This window comes from Zosterops lateralis (genome assembly GCF_965231275.1).
Source record: "Zosterops lateralis genome assembly, chromosome: 3".
NCBI lineage: Eukaryota > Metazoa > Chordata > Aves > Passeriformes > Zosteropidae > Zosterops > Zosterops lateralis.
In genome coordinates, this window is record NC_139764.1 from 111,713,689 (window position 1) to 111,734,249 (window position 20,561).

At 41.2% G+C, this 20,561-nt stretch overlaps 1 protein-coding gene across 1 annotated transcript in view; it reads right to left on the bottom strand.

Moving 5' to 3' along the window:
• MSRA (methionine sulfoxide reductase A) overlaps positions 1–19,887 on the bottom strand; it is a 230,338-nt gene extending 210,451 nt beyond the window's left edge. Inside the window, exon 1 of the mRNA XM_083856934.1 lies at positions 19,730–19,887. Within this exon, the coding sequence (XP_083713060.1) occupies positions 19,730–19,871 (142 nt within the window). The 5' untranslated portion in view covers positions 19,872–19,887. The remainder of the gene's footprint in view (positions 1–19,729) is intronic.
• Between the last annotated feature and the right edge of the window lie 674 nt (positions 19,888–20,561).

Consider the following 20,561-nt stretch of genomic DNA (forward strand, 5'->3'; position numbering starts at 1 on the left):
GAGGCAACAGCAAAGGGGAGAAAAAATGACACCAAGACTCTGCTTGATCCTGGCAAACTTAGCAAAAATAGGTGATTAAACAAACGTAAGGGAAAGACAATAATGGGAATTTTTAGCATGACCTATAATTTATCCCTAAAAACATTTTCAGAAAGACTGCTGTAGTGACTCAGAGGAACAGATGTACACTGGGCATAACTTAATTACAGAAAAAAATAGGCAAAGCATGGTTGCCCATAATTATTAACAGAACAAGCTTCTATTGTTCCTACAATTTCAATCCTAAACAACTGTGAGCTATTCCTCATCTATAAATAAATGAGAATACAGCAGACAATAGAACTTAAAAATACTACAAATTAATATTTTTATATTCTCACTATTTTTTTTTCCAATTTTTTTATGGTCAATAAAGAGAGTGACACACAGGACTGATGGGACAACCTCCCTAATCATCTCCTAAAGATGTTTATTCCTCCACAATGACTACAAAAGTTACTCAACCCACTTAAATGACATTTTAAGAGTTACAGTGCACAAAATAATACTGATTTCGCTCAAACTTTTTGTGGCATGGATAAAGACAGTGGCCTGCATGGAGTAAAGGAATGGAATTCCACACAAGTCAATCCCACTGTGCCAAGAGAAAAGACTTTAGAATGGTGGACCTAAAATAAGCAATTATTCTGGATTAATGGTAAAGAATAGATGGTAAATGGAAAGAGCCTTAATATATATTTTTTTTTTCTATTTTTTTTTTTAATTAGATGCTGAAGACACCTCACACATGGAGTTCTACCATATGCAGAATATCTAGATAATGTCCCATAGCTATAGGAATGCAAAAACACCCCCAAAATTTTAACATTTATATTATTGTCCTACAACCATATTTAGGGAGAATACACAGTCATGCTGAGAACTGCTCATCTCTTCCTTGTCCAATAACCACTGGGGTTCAGAGTAAGCGTTCATTTTAAAAATGCTTTAATATATCAATATAAAAAGCACAAACTGAGCCCATTTCAGGCCCATTTTGATCTCAAACTACTCTAATTGAGACTAATTAAAACTGCAGAATAAACCTTGGTTTATGTCTACAAATCACCACAAGTGAAATCAAACATTGGCCCATCACAGGATCAAACGTGATGCTCTAATGTTGAATATTATCTGTGGTTTAATAACAAAAATGAAGTTAAACCCCAACCCCCAACCCTCACCTCCACACTGAAATATGCCACATTAAGGCACTGAACAATCCAATCTAAAACAGATATTAATGATTCATTAACAATTAAACACTAATTGTGCATTTATGAAGTTATTAAACCTATCTAATAATTAAAGATCACAGATGAATGGTGGCAATGAATAGTCAGATTAGAGTATCCAGAAAACTCCAATTGATAAAGAAAATACAGAAATACAATAAACCATGTCAAATTACACCAGAAATTCCATTTGCATGCAATCCAACCAATGTTCAGCTTCCAACCATTTAAACTTGCAATTCCAATTTTGCTTTTAAATCGCCAAGTTGGGATATTTTCAAAAAAATCAGCACTTAGATGAACTTTTAAAATCAAAGAGTTTAGCAGGAAGAAAACTATATTATAACGTAGGCCAAAAGAAATTTGCAGTGGTGTGTATCTCATTTAGGAATCCAAAATGTACTGACGGGATATTTCAGAGATAAACAGTGTTTCCAACATTGTAGAAAGTGCTTCAAAACAACTTCAGTGTCCACAGATGTTGAAATATTTGTACAAATATTTCCCTTCATAAATGCACTGCAAGCACCCACATGTTGATCATGTTTAAAACCTGAATTTATGAAATTATGTAGGTACTTGGGAGAGTAATATAGTTATTTTAATGTATCACTTAGAAATGTAACAGTCATTTTAATATTTCCCTTAGTGGCAGCACCAAAAATGTTTTCTCTTGTTTTCTGAATTTTAATTAGGGGCACCCAGGAAAGATTTGGTTGGGAATGTCACGATTAAAGAAAACAGCAAAGGCTTTGAGACTGGGCACGATTTCTGAGAAATAAAGGGAATTCCTTCCAGAATTCCCCACAGACAGACAAACTTAGGGCACTGTTGTGATGCAAACTCAGCCCAGCACATCCCCGTGTCCCCGAGCACATCCCATGGCAATGCCTGCGCAGGAACAACAGACAAGAACCACACAGAGAGCAGAACTCAACTCCTCCAAACACTCCCCTTCCACCCAGGATCCATTTGAAATCCCCCACGGCACACCTATTCCCACACAGAGCTGTTGAGGATATTTTTTTAAGGATTTAGAAAGACAGGGGTGCTGTGTGAATAATGGAATTTTTTTCTTCAGAACTCCCTGAGAAACCCTATTAAAAGGTTTCAGTGCACCAAATATTAATCACGACAGCATCTTACCCACCATTTAACTACAGCATCTTTCAAAAGGCTCACTGATGTAGTAAAAAATCAGACAGATCTTACTAAGAAACCAGTTTAATGTAACAATAAGTAACCCAAGTTTTTGACATCATCAAAAAGACCAGTTAATTTCAGCAGCCTCATAATCCAAATGCCACAGTTAAAACACAAACACATTCCTATTAAAAACCTTCCCAATAATGTTGTTTCTTCCCTTCAGCAGGGAAGAATGAGGGAAATGTAGTTGTGCAGCATGCCAGGAATTGCACATCTCACAGGCTGAACAATCCAGCTTTTAAGGACAGGGTAATACTTACTCCAAGCGAAGCCGATCCGTAAAAATCTACGGTTTACAGTTACTCCCTGAAATAATAATGCTGATTGTCACAGCAGCAGGAGGATAATCCCAGCACATCCAGGCCTAATAGGCAATGTGATCATATTTGCTCCCAGGAAATCAGCAGGCAGGTACCTCTCTCCCTGAAAATCCAGGCACCTTTGGAGAAAACAATGGACTTTTAGGTCCTTCATTTTATTGAAAGCGTAAAGCATCCACGCTTCAGCTGTCACTGATTTTTTTTAGTCCATTTTCTTTTAATTTCTGAGAAAAGAGCAGATTTTTTCACTGTTTGCAGCAAACAGGTCCTGTAACTACAAACTGAAGTTTCCGTATCCAGTGCCATCAACTGTGTCATCTTCAAACATTCCTCACTTGGCAGCAGCCGATATTTTCCCATCTCTTGTTGCTTCTAAAAGTAGAAAATTCAGCGACTTCAGAGGCTCTCTAGGAAGATGCACTGAAGGGAATGTTTTGAGAGCAGGAGCAGAATAACCACGCTCTGATTTTGCCCTTCAGGCATAGCCTGGGTGTCTTCGGCGTGTCCTGCTGGGTCTTCAGGTTTGTCCCTAAAGGCTGGGACATGGAGCCAGGACAGCACCAAGCAGCAAAAAACAAACGTTGTGGCTTTAAGAACATACTCACTTTGCTATTGAGGTGTCACAACTTTCTCTCTACTCTTACTTCACTGCTGGGTCAGATGAAATCTTTAAGGAGGTTCCATTAAAAGTTCATTTCTGTCGAGAGAAACGCTGGAATTCCCATTCCGAACGTGTTCCGAAGGAGATCGGGTTCGGTTTTAAAGCATGTTTGTGTCGATGAAAAGTTTTTTGTTTTGCTGCAAAAAATGAGAATTCTCCCTTTTATTTACACATTCCCTCTGTACTCTTCCAAGTTACTCGGCTCCCTTACAGTTTATCAGACATAGGGGAAAAAAAAAAATAAAAAAATCCCCAAATATCGTATTTCCCATATGGACAAACTGACATTGTGGAGGCTTCATTAAAGGCTTTTATTTCTCTGCTCACTGCTAACTGGACGTCATTTAATGTCACCACCACTTCCCAAGAGCCCAAGAGACTTAAAAAGCGACGGAAGTTTGAAAACCAAAAAAAAAAGTTGTGAGTTTTTCTGTACCCCAGGACGGTTTTCTTTCGCGAAGCTCAAGCCGAGACAGCAGACAAAAGAAGCTGATTTGACTGAGCCGTGCCAAGTCTTGCCTTTTTTTCTTCCCTCGCCTCGCTCGCTCTCTCGCTCTCTCGCTCGCTCGCTCCCAGCATGGCAACCTTCCCGAGCAGTCTTGGCGGAGCTCCAGCCTGTGCCAGCCTGTCTGAATCCTTGTTTTCCAAAAAGATGCTCTTTGCGAATCAATTAATAGATTTCCAAACAGGAAACTGTGGGTCAGTAACCAAATCTTGGCACCAACAGCCGCTGCTCCTGCCAAATCGGCTTTATAGATTTCATGGTTCCCTACCTTTTACAATGGATGCAACGTTTGTGCTCCCGGATCGTGGAGCACTGGAAGCCATTCCCTGTTCTCGCAGGGATAAGAAATCTGCTCGCTAAAAATGTCCGCATGCGACACATGAACAACCTGCAGTAAATCAAGACTCTTTGGAAGGCGGGCGTATGTGTAATTTTAATAAGCACCAAATACTCCTTAAAATAATGTGTTTTCATTCTCTCCTCCCCAGAATCATGGGAAGATGCCAGGAGCAGGAGACGTATAGATTTGAATTAAGATCACACTCAGAAGCCATGCACATTTTTAACTTTATCTGAACTCCAGCTTGAAAACAACCAGTCTTCTCAATTCCACCATTATTAAAAATCAGCTGAAAATTAATAAGAAATTGGATCTCAGCTCATACACAACAAATCTCCCCACATCCGTAGATCCAATGATGTCATCTGTTAATTCAACAGCTCAAGTTCTTGTGGCACTCAGAGCAGAAATGGCTCAGCATTAACAGTCAACTCTGGTGGGAAATTTTCTGATGTGTTGCAAGACTTTCAGGATAGAAAATTATATTTGGAACTTGATTTAAGATATTCTAAATGACAAGAATTCATGTGAGGAAAATTACAGGAATAAACTTTCTTTTATCTTCAAGCTATTTGCCAAGGCAAAATGCCAACTTTTTAAAACACATGCATTACATTAATGAGCGAAATAGAATATTCTGAGAGGAAAAACCTTCCTGAAGTGTTTCATTTACGAAGTCTATTCAATAGAGAGTCTTAGAAGTTCACAGGATCATAGAATGGTTTGGGTTGGAAGGGACACTAAAGACTATCCTGTCCCATACCCTGCCATGGGCAGGGACACCTTCCACTATCCCAGTTTGCTCCAAGCCCCAAAGTCCAACCTGGCCTTGGACACTTCCAGGGATCCAGGGACACCCTGGGACCTCACCGTCCTCACAGGGAGGAATTCCTTCCCAATATCCAAGAAAATCCCTCACTTTTTTTAAAGGTTCCGTTCTCTCAGAGATTGGGTGACCTTATCCAATGATTTTTTTTAAAAAAGCAGGTTAATTCTCTGCCCCTTCAGACCTCAGATATCCACCCAAGATTCCCCTTGTACTGTTTCCAAAGACCGTAATGGACCCACACAGGTTTCTCCCAGAAGCCTCCCAACTCCAGAAGAAACACCATTAATTTTAAAATCACATTTATGCCTCAAAATATTGCACACTCATTTCCATTTGCACCTTCCACCCTCATGACAGGGCCAACTTGGGAAAAAAAGCTATGTATAATCTTTCTATTTCTTTTCTTTGTGCACTTGACAGCAAACTCTCATGTGTCACTTTGCCTTTACTGTAAGACCATCAGGCATCAACACAGGAACAAAAAGATCTCATGGAAATTATTGACAGCGGAATTAACTCTGGAAGACTACACTACTGCAGGAGTCGCTATTAAATGTTTAGCTTTTAATTAGTTCTCCTTCAAAAAATGTATGTATTAACAACAGGGGACTTCAGCAATACTAAATATATATATGTAATTCCAATAGAGATTAACTGTTTTAACTATTCCCTCTTTACTCTTAGTGAAAGTGAAGGCAGTAAAAACAAATATATTCCTGAGCAGACAATTCTTGAAAAGAATTTGCTAACAGGATGGAGAGCCTTATTTTATCCCTCAAAATACTGCTCCAAAGGCAGGATCCAATAAGAGTGGATCTCGTGCAGGAACGAGTCCACTCTTCCTGCCTTAAAGCCTTTTTGTAGTTTACTGGGGCTCTCCTAATCCCCTCTCTTCTCTTAAGGACTCCAACTGCACCACTCCACTGGAATTGCTCCCAGCTCCCTCTGTGACACCTTCCAAGATGCATCCTCCAGTCCATAATGTTAGTATCTCTCAATGGAGCTCATTTCTCTGCCTTCATTTCTCCTCCTTCACATAAAGAAGTTTCCAGCCCAATGAACTGAGCGTTCAGTATCCTCCAGACAGGAAGAAAACATAAAGCTTTCTCCACAATGTTTTGGGCCCTTTTCTTGTGTTTTCTGCCTGGTTTTCACTGTGTTCCCCCCGCAGCTTCCTCAGTTTGCTTTTCTTGTTGTTGTCTCCCATAGTTCTGAAGTCAACCCTTTCCTTTCCTTTCCTTTCCTTTCCTTTCCTTTCCTTTCCTTTCCTTTCCTTTCCTTTCCTTCCTGCACAAAGTCTATAGATTTTTCCTTGGAAGGTTGCAATAATCCAGTGCTCAACTCCCAGGTAACTTGACCTGACACCAGGTTCTGTACTAGTGAGTTCATAAAGTGGTTTTTTTTCTCCCGAGCGTTCTCCTTTCTCCAGCTGTCCTACTGATGTTTCTTTGATGCTGTTCTCTTCCAATGCACAAAATAAGGAAAGAGTCAAATTCCTCATCACTCCAAGTATTTTCCTATCCATCTCCAATCCAAATTTGACCACCTTTATTGTTTACCATTATAGAACCATGTGGAGCTCTGTCCTTCAACACCATGTATATCTCCATGCTTGGAGAAAAGTCCCTGAATTTATCCTTTTGCAGTATCTTAGCTATCACTGGTCTTGCTTTGGAAAATTCGGAAAAAAAATAGTATTGATCTGTGCCTTGGTCATAAATTTCAAATTTTTTTTCCATCTTGGACTTGATGATCTTAAAGCTCTTTTCCAACCTTAAGGATTCTGTCATCTTTTATGCATTTTACCTTCATGCCCCTGGAATTTTCTAATTTAAAATTCTTCCAGTGAAAGCCTTCTGATGTCATTGTATTCCCTTTTATCCATGTAATTTTCCATCTCTCTCAAATGCTGCTGTGTCTCCTCAATGTGGTACACCTGGACACCTGTGAAGTGAGAATGATTTCCCACCTCCCAAGTGGAAAGTTTCAGAATAGAAGTAACTCATTCAAGTTGTTCTATCTGGAATACAACCCCAAAAATTTACTTTCAAACATCAGGTATAGCTTCTATTTCCCTTTTTCTCATTCTTGTTGGACACCTCAGTCTCATGGACCAATGAAACTTGTGTAATGCTTCATCCTGACTATCCTGATACAAAGTCAGTTAGGTGTGACAATCCCCAAAATATTTTATTTTAACACATTGGAATATCTGGTATATCAGGGCTAACTCTATCAGTCTTTCTGCTATCACACTCCTGTTATTATTTGTGGGCATTTCCATTAGAGATAAGTGAAGGCAATGCCTCTCAGGACAAGTCAGAGGTTTTCAGGAGTCTAATTTTGGAGCCAGATGCTTTGCTGATTTATAACTGAAGGGTGAAAGTGCATCATATGACAGGAAAAAGGCTCCTTTTACCTGGGTTGTTCATACAGAGATGATGACAAAGAATTTCCTATTGACTCTCCACTTTTCTGGGTTTTATTATTAAACAGCCAAACACTGGGGAAGCTTTAAGAACACTTAAGTGAGTGACTGTAGCTATTACACAGAGACCAGTAAAATGAGAAGGAATACTGAGAGAAGGAAAAAAAGAAGAAATATTGGCAGCCACCCACAAGAGGCAAGGGAAGACAGCAAGAAATGAAGTCAACATTTCAAGAATTAACCAAATAAAATGAAAAAAAAAATCAAGAACACAACAATAAAGGCCTATAAATGCATGAAAAAATGGAACATGAAGGACTAGACCAGCAAGGGCCTCGGGTTCTGCAGATTCCCAAGGTCAGTCAAAAGAGTGACCACCTTTGGCAGCTTGTTTTGCAAAGTTTTGCACATCCCCAATTAATTCTGGTCTGGAATGAGCTGTCTCCTCCTGGCAGCTGCCCCCTACCACCTGCATTTACCATTTATCATTCTGACAACATCGTGTAGGCCTGACTGTGGTCTTTCTGTGCCATTAGCCCCAGGAATGGAGAGTTCCAGCTGAATCCAGGTGAAAATCAAGGCAGCGGATCCGTGAGCCCGGTGGGTTTAGGGCTGGCACTGTCACACTGTGGGGTGAAGTCCTCCAGCTTTGCAAGGCAAATAAATGACAAGACCAAACTCTATGGGAAGCTGTCAACAACCTCCTAAAATCACTGTGGGATTACCCTTCAACTGCTCATCATGTGCTGGCATTCCACCCCGATTTGAAATTCCAAATCCATGGGTCAATCTCCACTAAACATGTTCTTCTCCAGTTTCTTTAGGACCAGATGGTTTCCAGAGCATAGTGAACAGAATTTGCATTCCTAGGTTAAAATATTTTCCCATTCTCTCCATCCAGTACCACCGAGAATACTCCCAATATAAAGGGCAACATGGATTTTTAAATCCTGTCGGTACCATTATATGTTTATTATCTCTTTTTAGTTCTCAGGAGAAAAACAGTTACAGGCAGGGCTGAGTGGCATTTAAAAAGTGATTGCAGTGTGCAACATGAAAAATAAATGCATAGAACTTGAGGTAGAAATAGTTAGTCATAATAAAATCCACTTACAGTTAACTTGGGTGGAGTGAAAATAGACTTGTGGTTAAAAATTCTCAAATATCTTTAATTATGATGAAAATGGAGGCTCTAAAAAAATCAAATAACTAAGAGAATTCATCCAAATTTTGGTCTGGTTAGGCTCTCATAATTCCAGGTGTGAGGAATAAGAATATATTCTTTCTTGTGCACTAATAAAGGGATTTATTGTAAAAATCAGGTACAAAGTGCTTTGTGTTCAATAACTGAATTTTCACTAATTAAATATTTTAAATGGTTCTACAGAGATCAGTATCTCAGAATTCCTCATCTTCATCCAGCCATCAGCCCAGAGAGTGCTGGATTTTCCTCATTTTCCACTTCCATTATACTTAATACTTTCACAACAGGAGTACCTGAGAACGTCTGTGCACAGGTATCCAAAAGGATAAAATACACATTTGGTGGTATTTTTTGCCTCTCATTCAAAAAAATTGCTTTTAATTATTGTAAACTAAATCAAACACTGAGTAGGTTTTAATTGGCGTGTGAATTTTTAAAACACAGATGACTCCTTAAACAAGGACGTAATGGGAAATGAGTTAATGCAAAAGGGTGAGTGTGGGAGTCTGCAATTCCACCCCAAGGACTGGACAGAGGGACACTCAAATCCTGCTGGTGGCTCCTTCATATCCCATCCTTTGGACTCGTATCACCAGCCCAGGCACAGCCAACAACATCCAAAACACGATGTTGTGTCCAACTGTCAACTGGGAACAGTTCCAAATCTAAAAATTTCAGAGGAACATACTGGTTGACCAGGGAAAGGGCAGACCCAGGATCTCTCCAAGGATTTAAGGATGAGCTGAATCATCTCCACATCCCCAGCCCAGAGGCACATTCACAGTCACAGAACGAATCTGCAATTCCCACCCTGGGAATGCAGCTCTTCCTGAGTGGGATGGGATCCTCCTCCAGTAAAAGACAGCATCTTTCAGGTCATTTGAAAAGAAATTTGATGACTAAGAATGGCACAAGGGACCAGTTTACATCAAATGGCAAGAAGTGTAGACAACTGGTAAGAAAACAAATGCATTAAAGCCACTCAATGGGAAGACTGAGTGGCCCCCCAAATCCCTCCAGTGCTCAAAACTCAAGTTTTAAACAGGAATTGTGTTCAGCTGCCAACAATATGAGAAGTCGCCTTTCAGAAGCAGAACTTCAGAACTGAATGTGGCAAACAGATGAGCTGTTGGTCCTGCTGCTTCATTCCAGAGGATGCAGCTGGACTCCAGGGCAGTTATACCCATTTATGACTGGATTTATGGGAAATGCTAACAAAGTGAAGAAGGGTCAGAACATCCTAAAATCATTAAATTTTTTTTTTTTAAATTTTAAAAAAGGATCTTTTCTATGTTCTGACTTTCTGAAATTAATACCTTAAGAACCAACTGTAAACTTATCTCTAGGTCATCTTATGAGTCTTTTTCTTCTTCATATAAAGATGTATTAGAACATATTAGGACATTTCCCTTAAGAATCCACCCTCTGCATTTGGTTTGCCTGCTCATTTCTTCCCTCTCCTGTTCCCTTTCTGAGTGGTAACTTGGAAAATTGTCACTCAAGATCCTCCTGAAATGAAGCATTATTATTCTGTGAGAAGCTTGTCTTATTACAAGTTGTCTGAGTGCAACCTCTTCAAGATGAGATTTTATCTCTGCTCCCCAGGTCAGGCTCAGAAAGTGCAGAAGGAGGTTTGCATATCCCTGTTTAGGTAAGAAGGAGAATCCTTAAGGAACAACATAAACAAAAGAAGCACTATAAATAGTCCACATAGACCCTATATATTGTAATCTCTCTGGTGCAGTTATTTTGGTTCTGATGATCTTAGACAAAATCTTATTGCAGTTTGCTAAATCAGCCACTGATTCCCTGACTTGGAATTTTGCCATTTTTTAAAATGTAAACTCAACATTGGGGAGGAGCAGATGGTTACACACATTTTCTCTCCAAGAGGAGCAGATCAGCTGCCGACCTACTGATCCCAATCTCAATGATCTCCCAAAGTCCCTTCCAACCTGGATTATCCTGTGATCTCATTCTGCCACACACAGGTGCCAGTCCCCACTTGTCCCACCAAGGGCTGTCTGGAGTCACCCTTCTCCTCCCTCAGTCTGTTAAGTCATTAATGCCAGGCTCCCCTGATTCCTGCTCCCACTTTAGAGTTCTGGGATGAAATTTTCAGGAGTTGAATGTTTGATGTACCAAGAAGTACATTTCCAAGCCTATAAACAGTGAATGAGGAATGTCAGAAACACAAAGACACTTCCACTGCCTGTCCCTTGCACAACACTTCTCATTCCTCACAGGGTTCCTAAAAGTTTTGGGCCAGAGACTCAGGCACCAAATCTCTACTTCTGAAGTCCTCAAGTCTCTTAACAATTGTCCTCAAGATGAGGAATTTCTGGCTCACATTGAGACACACTAAAAAAATTAGATTCTGCTGGAGTTCTGCTTCTCAGCCATTCCTGAAATGTGGGCATTCCTTAGAAAGTCAAATTCCTGAGAAATCAAGCCCAAACTGTAGTAAAAATATAGGTATCATCTACCTGGCCACATTTCTCAACAAAATATAACATCTTATCTTCAAAACAAAGACTCAAACAATCTCCACTAATTCCAATTTTGCATTCTATGCAACAGGAATTAACTATGAGCAATACATAAGAAAATGCAATAACCATCCCTGGATTGTGATGGGTTTTATTGCACAGGTTTTTATCTGATTTGTACTAAGGGCTTATTTATGTGCATTATTTTAATTGTACCAGAAATTTAAATGCAAGTTTCGTACATATCATAAAAATTTGCAACAAAGTGCAATAATCAAATGTATCCATATCACTGAAATTCCATACATAATAATTAAAAGATAAGCATGGAAGGATAAAGAAATGCCTATCACACAATAAATTACAAGCCAAATAATTCAATGGTTGCAAAGTAAAAATAAATTCAATAAAAATCACAGAAACCTGAAGTTAAGGCAATGTACACCACTGTAATTTAAAGATATAAATTTGACAGGGATGACATAAATTAAACCAGAGAAGCTTTTAAAGCTGAAAAAATTCAAAAGGAACTACTGTACATCAAAGAAACACAAAAGGACTAAGACACAGGAATTAGTATCTGAAATATTCAAGCTCTCTTAAATCTGCCTTAAGGGCTATTCTGCACTTATCTTCTCTCAAATCAATTAAGGTGAGGAGTTTTATTATTTACCTCTTGTGTGTTCTGAAGGAACTAATGATGCTGCACCTCTGCAGTTCCATGTGCAACCAACTTCACTCTTCACTTGGATAACCTGACTTTAGAAATTCTTTCCTTCATTATTAGCGATATTTATTGTATGTGAGCATGAACAAGGAAAATTAAAGAAAGTAAAGCTGTGATTCTACTTGGTGTAGAGAGTTAAATAAAAATACGGCTTTTGACCCTGGCAATAAATAAAATTAAAAAAAATATATTAAAGGCTTTACACTGAATATCAACTACATGTACAGGTCATTAATACAGCAAAGCCAGGACTGTCTGTGGCTGGTTATCACAGACACCTCCATGTGAGCTGGTCACCAGACCCTCCTGTAGCCAGGGGAAGAAAACAGCATTTTGAACACAATTTCCCTGATTTCAATGGTTTTTGATGAACCAAACACAGCAGCGCCTGTTCTACCTGTGACAGACTAATTCTGGGTATTGCTGCAGCACCACTCAGACCCTTCCAGTGCTCTGTCCCATCCTGTTCCTGCTGCAATGTAAAGTTTGCCCCACACTCTCCTACCTGTTGTGGCAAGAGAAGCAGTGGGAAACCTAATTCCATGTCTGTGCTTGGGATATACGTTCACTTAATTATGGAGGAACATGTGGGATCCAGGGCACAATGTCACCTAAATGTCCTGTCAGTGTCATTCCTGCACTAAAGATAAATGGACACAATCAGCCAAAGCAGCCAAATGTATTCCACAAAATCAGATAAAATATTCTCTAGTCAGGAAAAACAAACTGAGTAAATATAACTCAGAACTGTTATGTTTAACACCCCAAAATTTGGCAAATTCATTTACATCCCTTTTCAAAACAGCAGCAACAAGAAGCTCCTGAACCCTCTGTACCACAACCACCTTCACCCAGGAATAATTACCCCCTTTTATTACACAACTTTTGAACGATCCCTCAGAGCACCATCCACACACAACCCTCTGAGCAAAGACCCTCTGGATTCCTATTTCACTTCAGAGAGGGAAATTACAGCATCAGCACGAGAAACCTCCACCACTGAGCCTCATTTGGATGCAGGAGGCTGCCAGTTGGGTGAAGTTTCTCCCCATTTAGGCGATGCTGTCTCCCAGCAACCCGGGCTGTTGCCAGGAGCAGCCCTGGGAGCGCTTCCTCCGCACCCCCCGGGCTGTGAGCCGCATGTTAAGCAGAGCTCCAGGAACTCCAGGGACTCTCAACAACACACTTTTTTATTATTTTTTTCACTTTTTTTTGTTATATTTTTTCAGGGGTTTAGTGACAAATGATGTCACCCTTTCTCTTGGGATGTAGTGAGAGAGGTGGTGAAGTAAAGCACACGGGGTTATTCCACATCAAAAGCAGCGTTTGGCAGCTGGATGTGCAGCTCTGTAAATATATTTCCTGTATGAGCTTTCCACCTCTCCAGCATCCTCTGTGCCTGTTAAACTTCCTCTGGCTTGTTGTTTTCCAGCTGCCAAGAGCAAAAAAAAAAGCACATGCAAACAAGAACAAAAATAATTTCTTTTATATTGACTTAATCTTTGCTTCTCTCCTTGCAGCAGCACCTTCCAAAATGGAAAATGCAATGGGGGGGAGGTTAAAAATAATTCCTGTTTTTCCAACAATATTTACAGCTGTACAGTTGGCTTGAAAATTAGGTGTTTAGTGTGTGAATATAATTACCTGACAAAGCACACCAAAAAAAAGAAATAGAGAACTAAAAAAAAGCCATGCCAGGCTGGATTTCCATGGAAATTCATCCTGGATGTACCTGTAAAGAAGTTGTAACCACAAATTTGAGAAGTTTTTTTTTCAGGTAATAAAGAATCACTGGGGTGAGGTGTTCCTCTGCTGTGCATTCCTGGCATACACAACAAAACTGTAATGAAATTTAATAATTTATGGAAATTGATGGCTTGAGTGTGTTTGAGGCAAAGATTTGTCTCCTAGAATGAAGAACTAAGTAATTAACTCTTCTGAGTTAGAAAGGTAAATTGTAATTTGGGAAGTGCTAAACCACATATGACATTGTTACTCAACACACTCAACACTGAACTGCAGTGGAAGTCAAGTCTTGCTTTTTTTGGTCCATAATTTATACAAACTCAATAAAAATGGACAACTAATTAATTCATTATGTAAAATCCTGTACCACAAAAATAAAGTGTGGAAAATTCGCCGAAACAAATCTTCCTAAACCTTAAGATGAACTTTGAGGTTTTGTCCTGAGGCATGATCTCCCTCAAGAATCTTTATTTTAGACCTAAAACACAGTGATACTAAATTCATGTCTGAAAAAATTTTGTATTTCCTCATGATTACAAATTTTTCTAACCAGTACAAGAAAAAATATGAGTATTTTTCATTTCATTCCTTATTTTGAGAACACAGTTTAAGGGTGAGCATGATGGTGAGACAAATGGAACTACCAGACCTCAGGCCACTGGTTTGACCACAATAATTTCTGTTCAGTGTGTTAAGAATGGTAGAAAAAGACTAACAGGGAGAGCATGTGGATCCTCTGTCAAATGACATTTTTAATCAATGTTTTCCTTAAAGAGTGTGATCTGATTCAAGTAAGAATTAATTCATGGCAATGCTGTGCTTTTTTTTTTTTTTTTTTTACACAGAAGGTCAGACTGAAATTCACCATGACCTCCTTCACATTTGTAATTACTGCTCTATTAATCTTTAGATATAATGCTAAGAGGTCTAATGGGTTTAAACAATCTTAAGGTTCTCTACCCACGAGCTGGACTTTCTCTGCCTTAAAAAAGTCAAACCACTAGAGATGTGTAAGAAGATATTTTCTGACACTGCTCCTTGAGAACAGTAGGAAAAACATTCTTGTAATTTATTACACATTGCTACCTCAGGATATCTAGCAGAAAAAAACCTCTGTGTATATGTGTGTATATATATATATTACTCAATGTCTATATTCATAGAGCTCCTTGACTACTGCTCCTACCACTGTCATAAAATAAAATACTTCATTAAATAGTGTAAGCAATATATCCTCACATATTCAACAGCCACGTTTCAGCAGCCATCAAACTAAAATTAACCCTGAAAAGTAGAGTTATACAAGAAAGGTAGAAGCAATAAATAAATAATGTGTGTTTTTACTATAAAGCACAACATCATATTGCACCATTACACAAGGACATGAAAGGAGTGATTTTAAAAAATGAATGCAGATGCTCTATTGGAAGGCAAAACAGCACAACAAACTCTAATTCCCAGATTATGAAATTTTTACAAGACCTGATAAACTCTACCTGCTTACAAAAAACCTGAGTGAAGTCTGCTAATGTCTGTACTCCCTCCAGCTCAGGCAGAGTGGTTTATCCAGGTCTAACTGCAAGATTTTCTTGGATCCTCAGTGAGCACTAACATCTCTGGAACTTCAATCTCCCTCGAGATGAACTCTGGGAAGAACTTGGTGCTCCTCCACAGGGATCTCAGCAGCAGCTGCTGCACTTTTGGGAGCTCTGCTGCAGCAGATGTCGTTGCTGCAGCACAAGGAAGGAGCTCCAAGGATGTTTTATCCCATCAGGATGAGGAGCAGGAAATCAATGGGATCTCCAAGAGACAAGGAGCTAAACACTGTGCAGCTCTTCAGCTAGAAAATAAAAGGCTGCTAACACCACAGGATGGACACTGCAGGTCCAGAAAGCTCTGGAAGAAGTTTTCCTCAAGTGTCTGCGCCCTAAGACAGAGCTTGGCTCACCTGAATGTCCAGGCTTGGTCACAGACCTCTGATGTGACAAGAATCAGAGACCTGGCACAGCACACACAGCTGGAGCAGGGATAGAACAGGCTTTGCAGGATGTAGGAATAATCCTTCCTAGCACAGTAAAACAGGATGGGGAGCTGCACTCTACTGAAACACAACTCCTTGAGAGCACAGGGTTCTAGAAAGAAACAGTCCTGCCAGTAACCACAAGACAGCAGAGATGGGGATCCAAAGAAGGCTGGAAAGATACAGAGAGTTGGCATTTTCAACTCTGGATTATATAGGGAATGATCATGGAATATCCTGAGTTGGAAGGTGTAGGAGCATCTGTGGATGGCAGGGACAAGGGACTCTGCTGACCTGAGATATTCTAGAATACGTGGTTTTATTGCAAGGGATGTGGGTAAAAAGGGCTTTGCCTTCAGCCACCAGCCTGGGCTAAAGGGAAGTCCCAAAGAGAGAGGGAGAAAAAGCAAGAGGGTATGGGCTAAGAGAGAAGGGAGTGATAGAGCAAGGTGGCAGGGGTCAGAGAGCAGGGGGAAGAGAGCAGAGGTAAAAGAGCAGAGATAGGAGAGTGAGGTCCTTGTTAAAATACATTATCTCTCCTTTTGTGATGAATATTCTAATTTACAGTGACCAACCAATACAAGACACAAAATCCTATAGAATCTACATACAGCCTATAAGAACTACTACATTACCATACTGTGTTATATTTTAAACTCTAAAAATTACCCTTTAGACTTTTCTGTTTTGCTACATTGACCTTTGGATCCCTTAGCCAGCAGAAAGGTATTGTTCAATCAAAAGGGATTCTCCTTCAGCTGGCCAGGCCATTGTCTTCAGGTTATACAGTAACTAAGACTCGGTATCCTACAACTCAAAGTAAGCTTCCATTTCTATTTTGATTATAGGTTTCATATTTACAGAATCTTTTGCTAAGCAATCATATTTATAAGGTTTCCCTGATTCATCTTCCCCAACAGGAAGGGACCCACCAGGATTGCTGAGTCCAACTCCTGGCCCTGCACAGACACCCCAACAATCCCACCCTGAGCATCCCTGACAGTGTTGTCCAAACACTCCTGGAGCTCTGGCAGCCTTGGGAACATCACCATTCCCTGGGGAGCTGTTCCAACACCCTCTGGGGGAAGAACTATTTCCTGATATCCATCCCAAACCTCTCCTAACACAGCTTCAGCCATTCCCTGGGCCTTATCTCTGGTCACAGAGATCAGAGCTGCCCCTCCAGGGTCCCTCAGGAGGAGCTGCAGCCCCCGAGAAGCCCCTGGGACGCTGCCAGAGGGACAAAAGGGCTCTTCAGGATGGTCTGAACTTTGAAAAAAACTTTCTAAGAGAGTTAAGGACCAAAACATGTAGAAAACCCTGGAATTTTATCAGAAACACAAAGCTGCTTCATGCACTAAAATACAGAAACCAAAAACAAGGAGGCACAGAGAAGCACCACCTCAGCATTTAGGCACAAAATCAGTGAGGTCAAAGCTGGAGTTCAGCCTTGATGGGGACATAAATGGCAATAAGAAATTAATCTATAAAATTTAGAGGAGTAAAAAGGTCAGAAAGAATCAAGGTGCAGTGATGAATACAGGAGACAGCCCAGAAGTTTGTACAGAAAAACTGAAGTACTCAAAACCTCTTTTGCACAAGTCTCCACAAACAACAACTGTTCCAAAACCTCTCCAGGCTGGTACAGTCAAAAAGAAAAGCAGCAAACAACGTGAGGAAAAACGGGTTATGATTACTTGAAGTTAAATGTGTTTAAATCCAAGGAGCCCTATGGAGTTTTTTCCAGAGCTGGGAGGCCAGGTTTGCTGGTGTGGCCATCAGAACAGAGTGATGGACGAGAAATAATGAAAAACCAGAGTGATTGGGGACATCTGATGATGAGATCTGGGCTACAGTGACAATCATTTTTAAGAAAGAAAAAAAAAAAATACTTGGGGAGGTTCAGGATGCTCAGCTTCAGCTCTGTCCCAGGACAGATCACGAATAATGCCCTCTTAGGGATTATTTCCAAACAGGGAACAACAAAGTAATCAGGACTAACCAACACATTTACCAAAGGCAAATCATGCTTGTCCAGCTGAGCTGCCCTTTTAGGCTGAACTGATGGCCCTGCAGAGCAAGGCAGAGCAGTGGTTGTAGCACATAGTGACTTCAGCAGGGTTCTGACACTCTCTCCCAGCATTTGCTGCGGGAGCTGACAAAGTCCTGGCTGGAGGGAACAGCCTGCACATCAAAAAACAGGCCGGAGCAGCAGCCTCCAAAGGCAGGGATCGATACTTTTGTGTCTGCTGGGCAGCAGGTGACCCCAGGGGCTGATGCTGGGGCCACAATCATCCCAGAGCTGAGGCAGCAGCGTGAGTGATGTGACAGGAAACACGCTCAGCAGATCTGTTAAACACACACAGCAAACAGCAGAGGTTTGCCCGAGGAGACCTGGAAAAACTCCAGCTCCACACCAACAGAAACCTCAGGGAGGTCAACAACAAGAGCAAGATGATCTCAGAGCTGCTGGGAAGGAGCTGTGGTCCTGCTGGACGCCGGGTTAAATGTGCTCACAGTGCAGAGAAAGCAGACTTTGACTCTGGACAGCAGAGAAAAGAAAAATCTCTCTCTTCTATGCTGAGCTGGTGAGAATTCATCAGGTCCAGTTGTGGTTCCTGACTAACATGAGATTTTTATCATGACAAGGGTCAGCCTTGAGTTGATCATCAGCCTAAAATTTTAATTGCCATTCTTTTCTGAGCAATCTACATCTTACTTTAACACTTACAGTTCACCAAAGGGCCATGCTGTTATAAAATACATAATACCACATTTAGCCACAGAAAAGCATTTTAAAAAATGGTATTTGTTGAACTCGTACAGCAGCCCAGAATTATTCTACCTGTGCACTTATTTAGCATAAAGTGAGCTTGGTATGTCTTCTGTCCACTCTTTTCCCAACAAACAAACAACATGAAGCTGCCACTTTGTCAATGTGTCACTGTTAGTGCCATCTCTGGAGTTCACTGCTGTAAGGACACACACCCCACCTTTGCATCCCTCCTCTGAGGACATTTTCCCCACATCAGAAGTAATATTCTCCCTGCTACCTTTAATTTCACCACTATTTTCAACTATTTACCAAGTACCAATTCAATGAAAAATGATCCTCTTGAGCACGGGGCTTATGCCACCACCCATTTATAATTCCTCCACCAGCACTTACGTACTTGATGTGTATAAGTATTTATTTTATGCCCTAAGTTCACACATTCTTTTAGGGTCCATAGGAACTTGGAGCAAAGACATCTTATAAGTAACATCTTGTACATTAAATACTTTGTATGTGAACTATCAAATACATGTGTTAGGGCACCTCAGTGCCACTAAAATTCCTCTTTGGAACACCTTCAGTTCCCTAACTCTGAGTTGCTAGTTTGCTTAGCTTACCTGACGGCACACATCTACCTCAAAGGATAAAAATTAATAGGAAGAATTATTAAGAACGTAAAAGCACTTTGCAAATAGAATCATAAAATTATTTGGGTTGGAAGCGACCTTAAAACTCATCTCATTCCATCCCCTGCTATGAGCAGGGACGCTTTGGACTATCCCAGGTTGCTCCAAGTCCCAATATCCAACGTGGCCTTGGACACTTCCAGAGATCCAGGGGCAGCTACAGCTCACACAGAGCCGCGCTCGCTGCCTGCCCCAACAACCCGTCCATCTCTATTCTTAAGGCACACAAGAAACATCACTGGGCGAATAAACCTCGACATAAACACCTTCCCAAGCCACATTTACCCCCTCTGTCCCCGTCCCCCCCTACGGGACGCGCCCCCCGCGGCCGCCGCCATGTTCCTCCCCACGGCCCCGTGCCGCCCCTCATCGCGCATGCGCCGCATCGGCCCCGCCCCTCCGCGCGGGCGCCGCGCATGCGCAGGCGGAGCGCGGGGAAGGGGCGCGCAGCTGAGGCGGCGGCGGGTGGGAATGAGGGACGGGAAAAGAGAGAAAGGGAACGGAGTTGGCATTTTTACCTGGCACCGCCATGCTCTGAGTCCTGCCGGGCAGCGCTTCGCCCGCCTGCGGCAAGCGGGAGGCCCAGTCGCCCATGCCGAAGGTGGAGCCGTGGAGGGTGCGGAGGAAGAGCAGGAGCTGGAGGCGGTGGCGCGGCGACATCGCCCGCTGGGGGTGGGGGGGGTGTGGAAGCCCCGGGGAGGGAGGGGCGGGGAGTGCGCCCCCTGCCGGGCGGCAGGACAAGGCTACTCACCCCCCCCACCGCCTCAGGAGCACACCCCGAGTGTCCTCAGTGACTTTATCCCCAAATATCCCTTTCCACTGGGCCGTGTTCCTGGGAAGCGCCTCTGTGGACTGCTGCTTGCTCTTGTGAAAAACGAGGTTCACTTTTTGGTAAATTTTAAGAAATATGTTTAATTAAAAAAAATTAAGACAATTAGGAGATTAAAAAAAGCCAAGTCCACACCTTGCTATCTCAGAGACATTCTTTAAATACCCTTCCTAATCACAGCAGTTTATGAATATTCATATAATTCCATAAACTAGTTTCCCCATATTCCAGGAACTGTTTTCCATGGTCCCTCCTTGGGTCCGCCTTTTTAGAGCGTGTGTGTTTCATGGCTGTGTCTTCATTTTCACCTCCAGCTTGGGCCTTGGTCCATGCTTTCTTCAGGTGGTAGATGCTGATAGTTGGTATATCAGTAGCAGAGTCTTCTTTACATGTTTACTGGATGTTATCCCAACCAAACAGACAGTTTAAGAATACTTACATCAACCACTACCACTATGCCTAATCTTCTTTTACTAATAGTAGAAATAAACTTATATCCTTACCACAACGTTATTAATCAT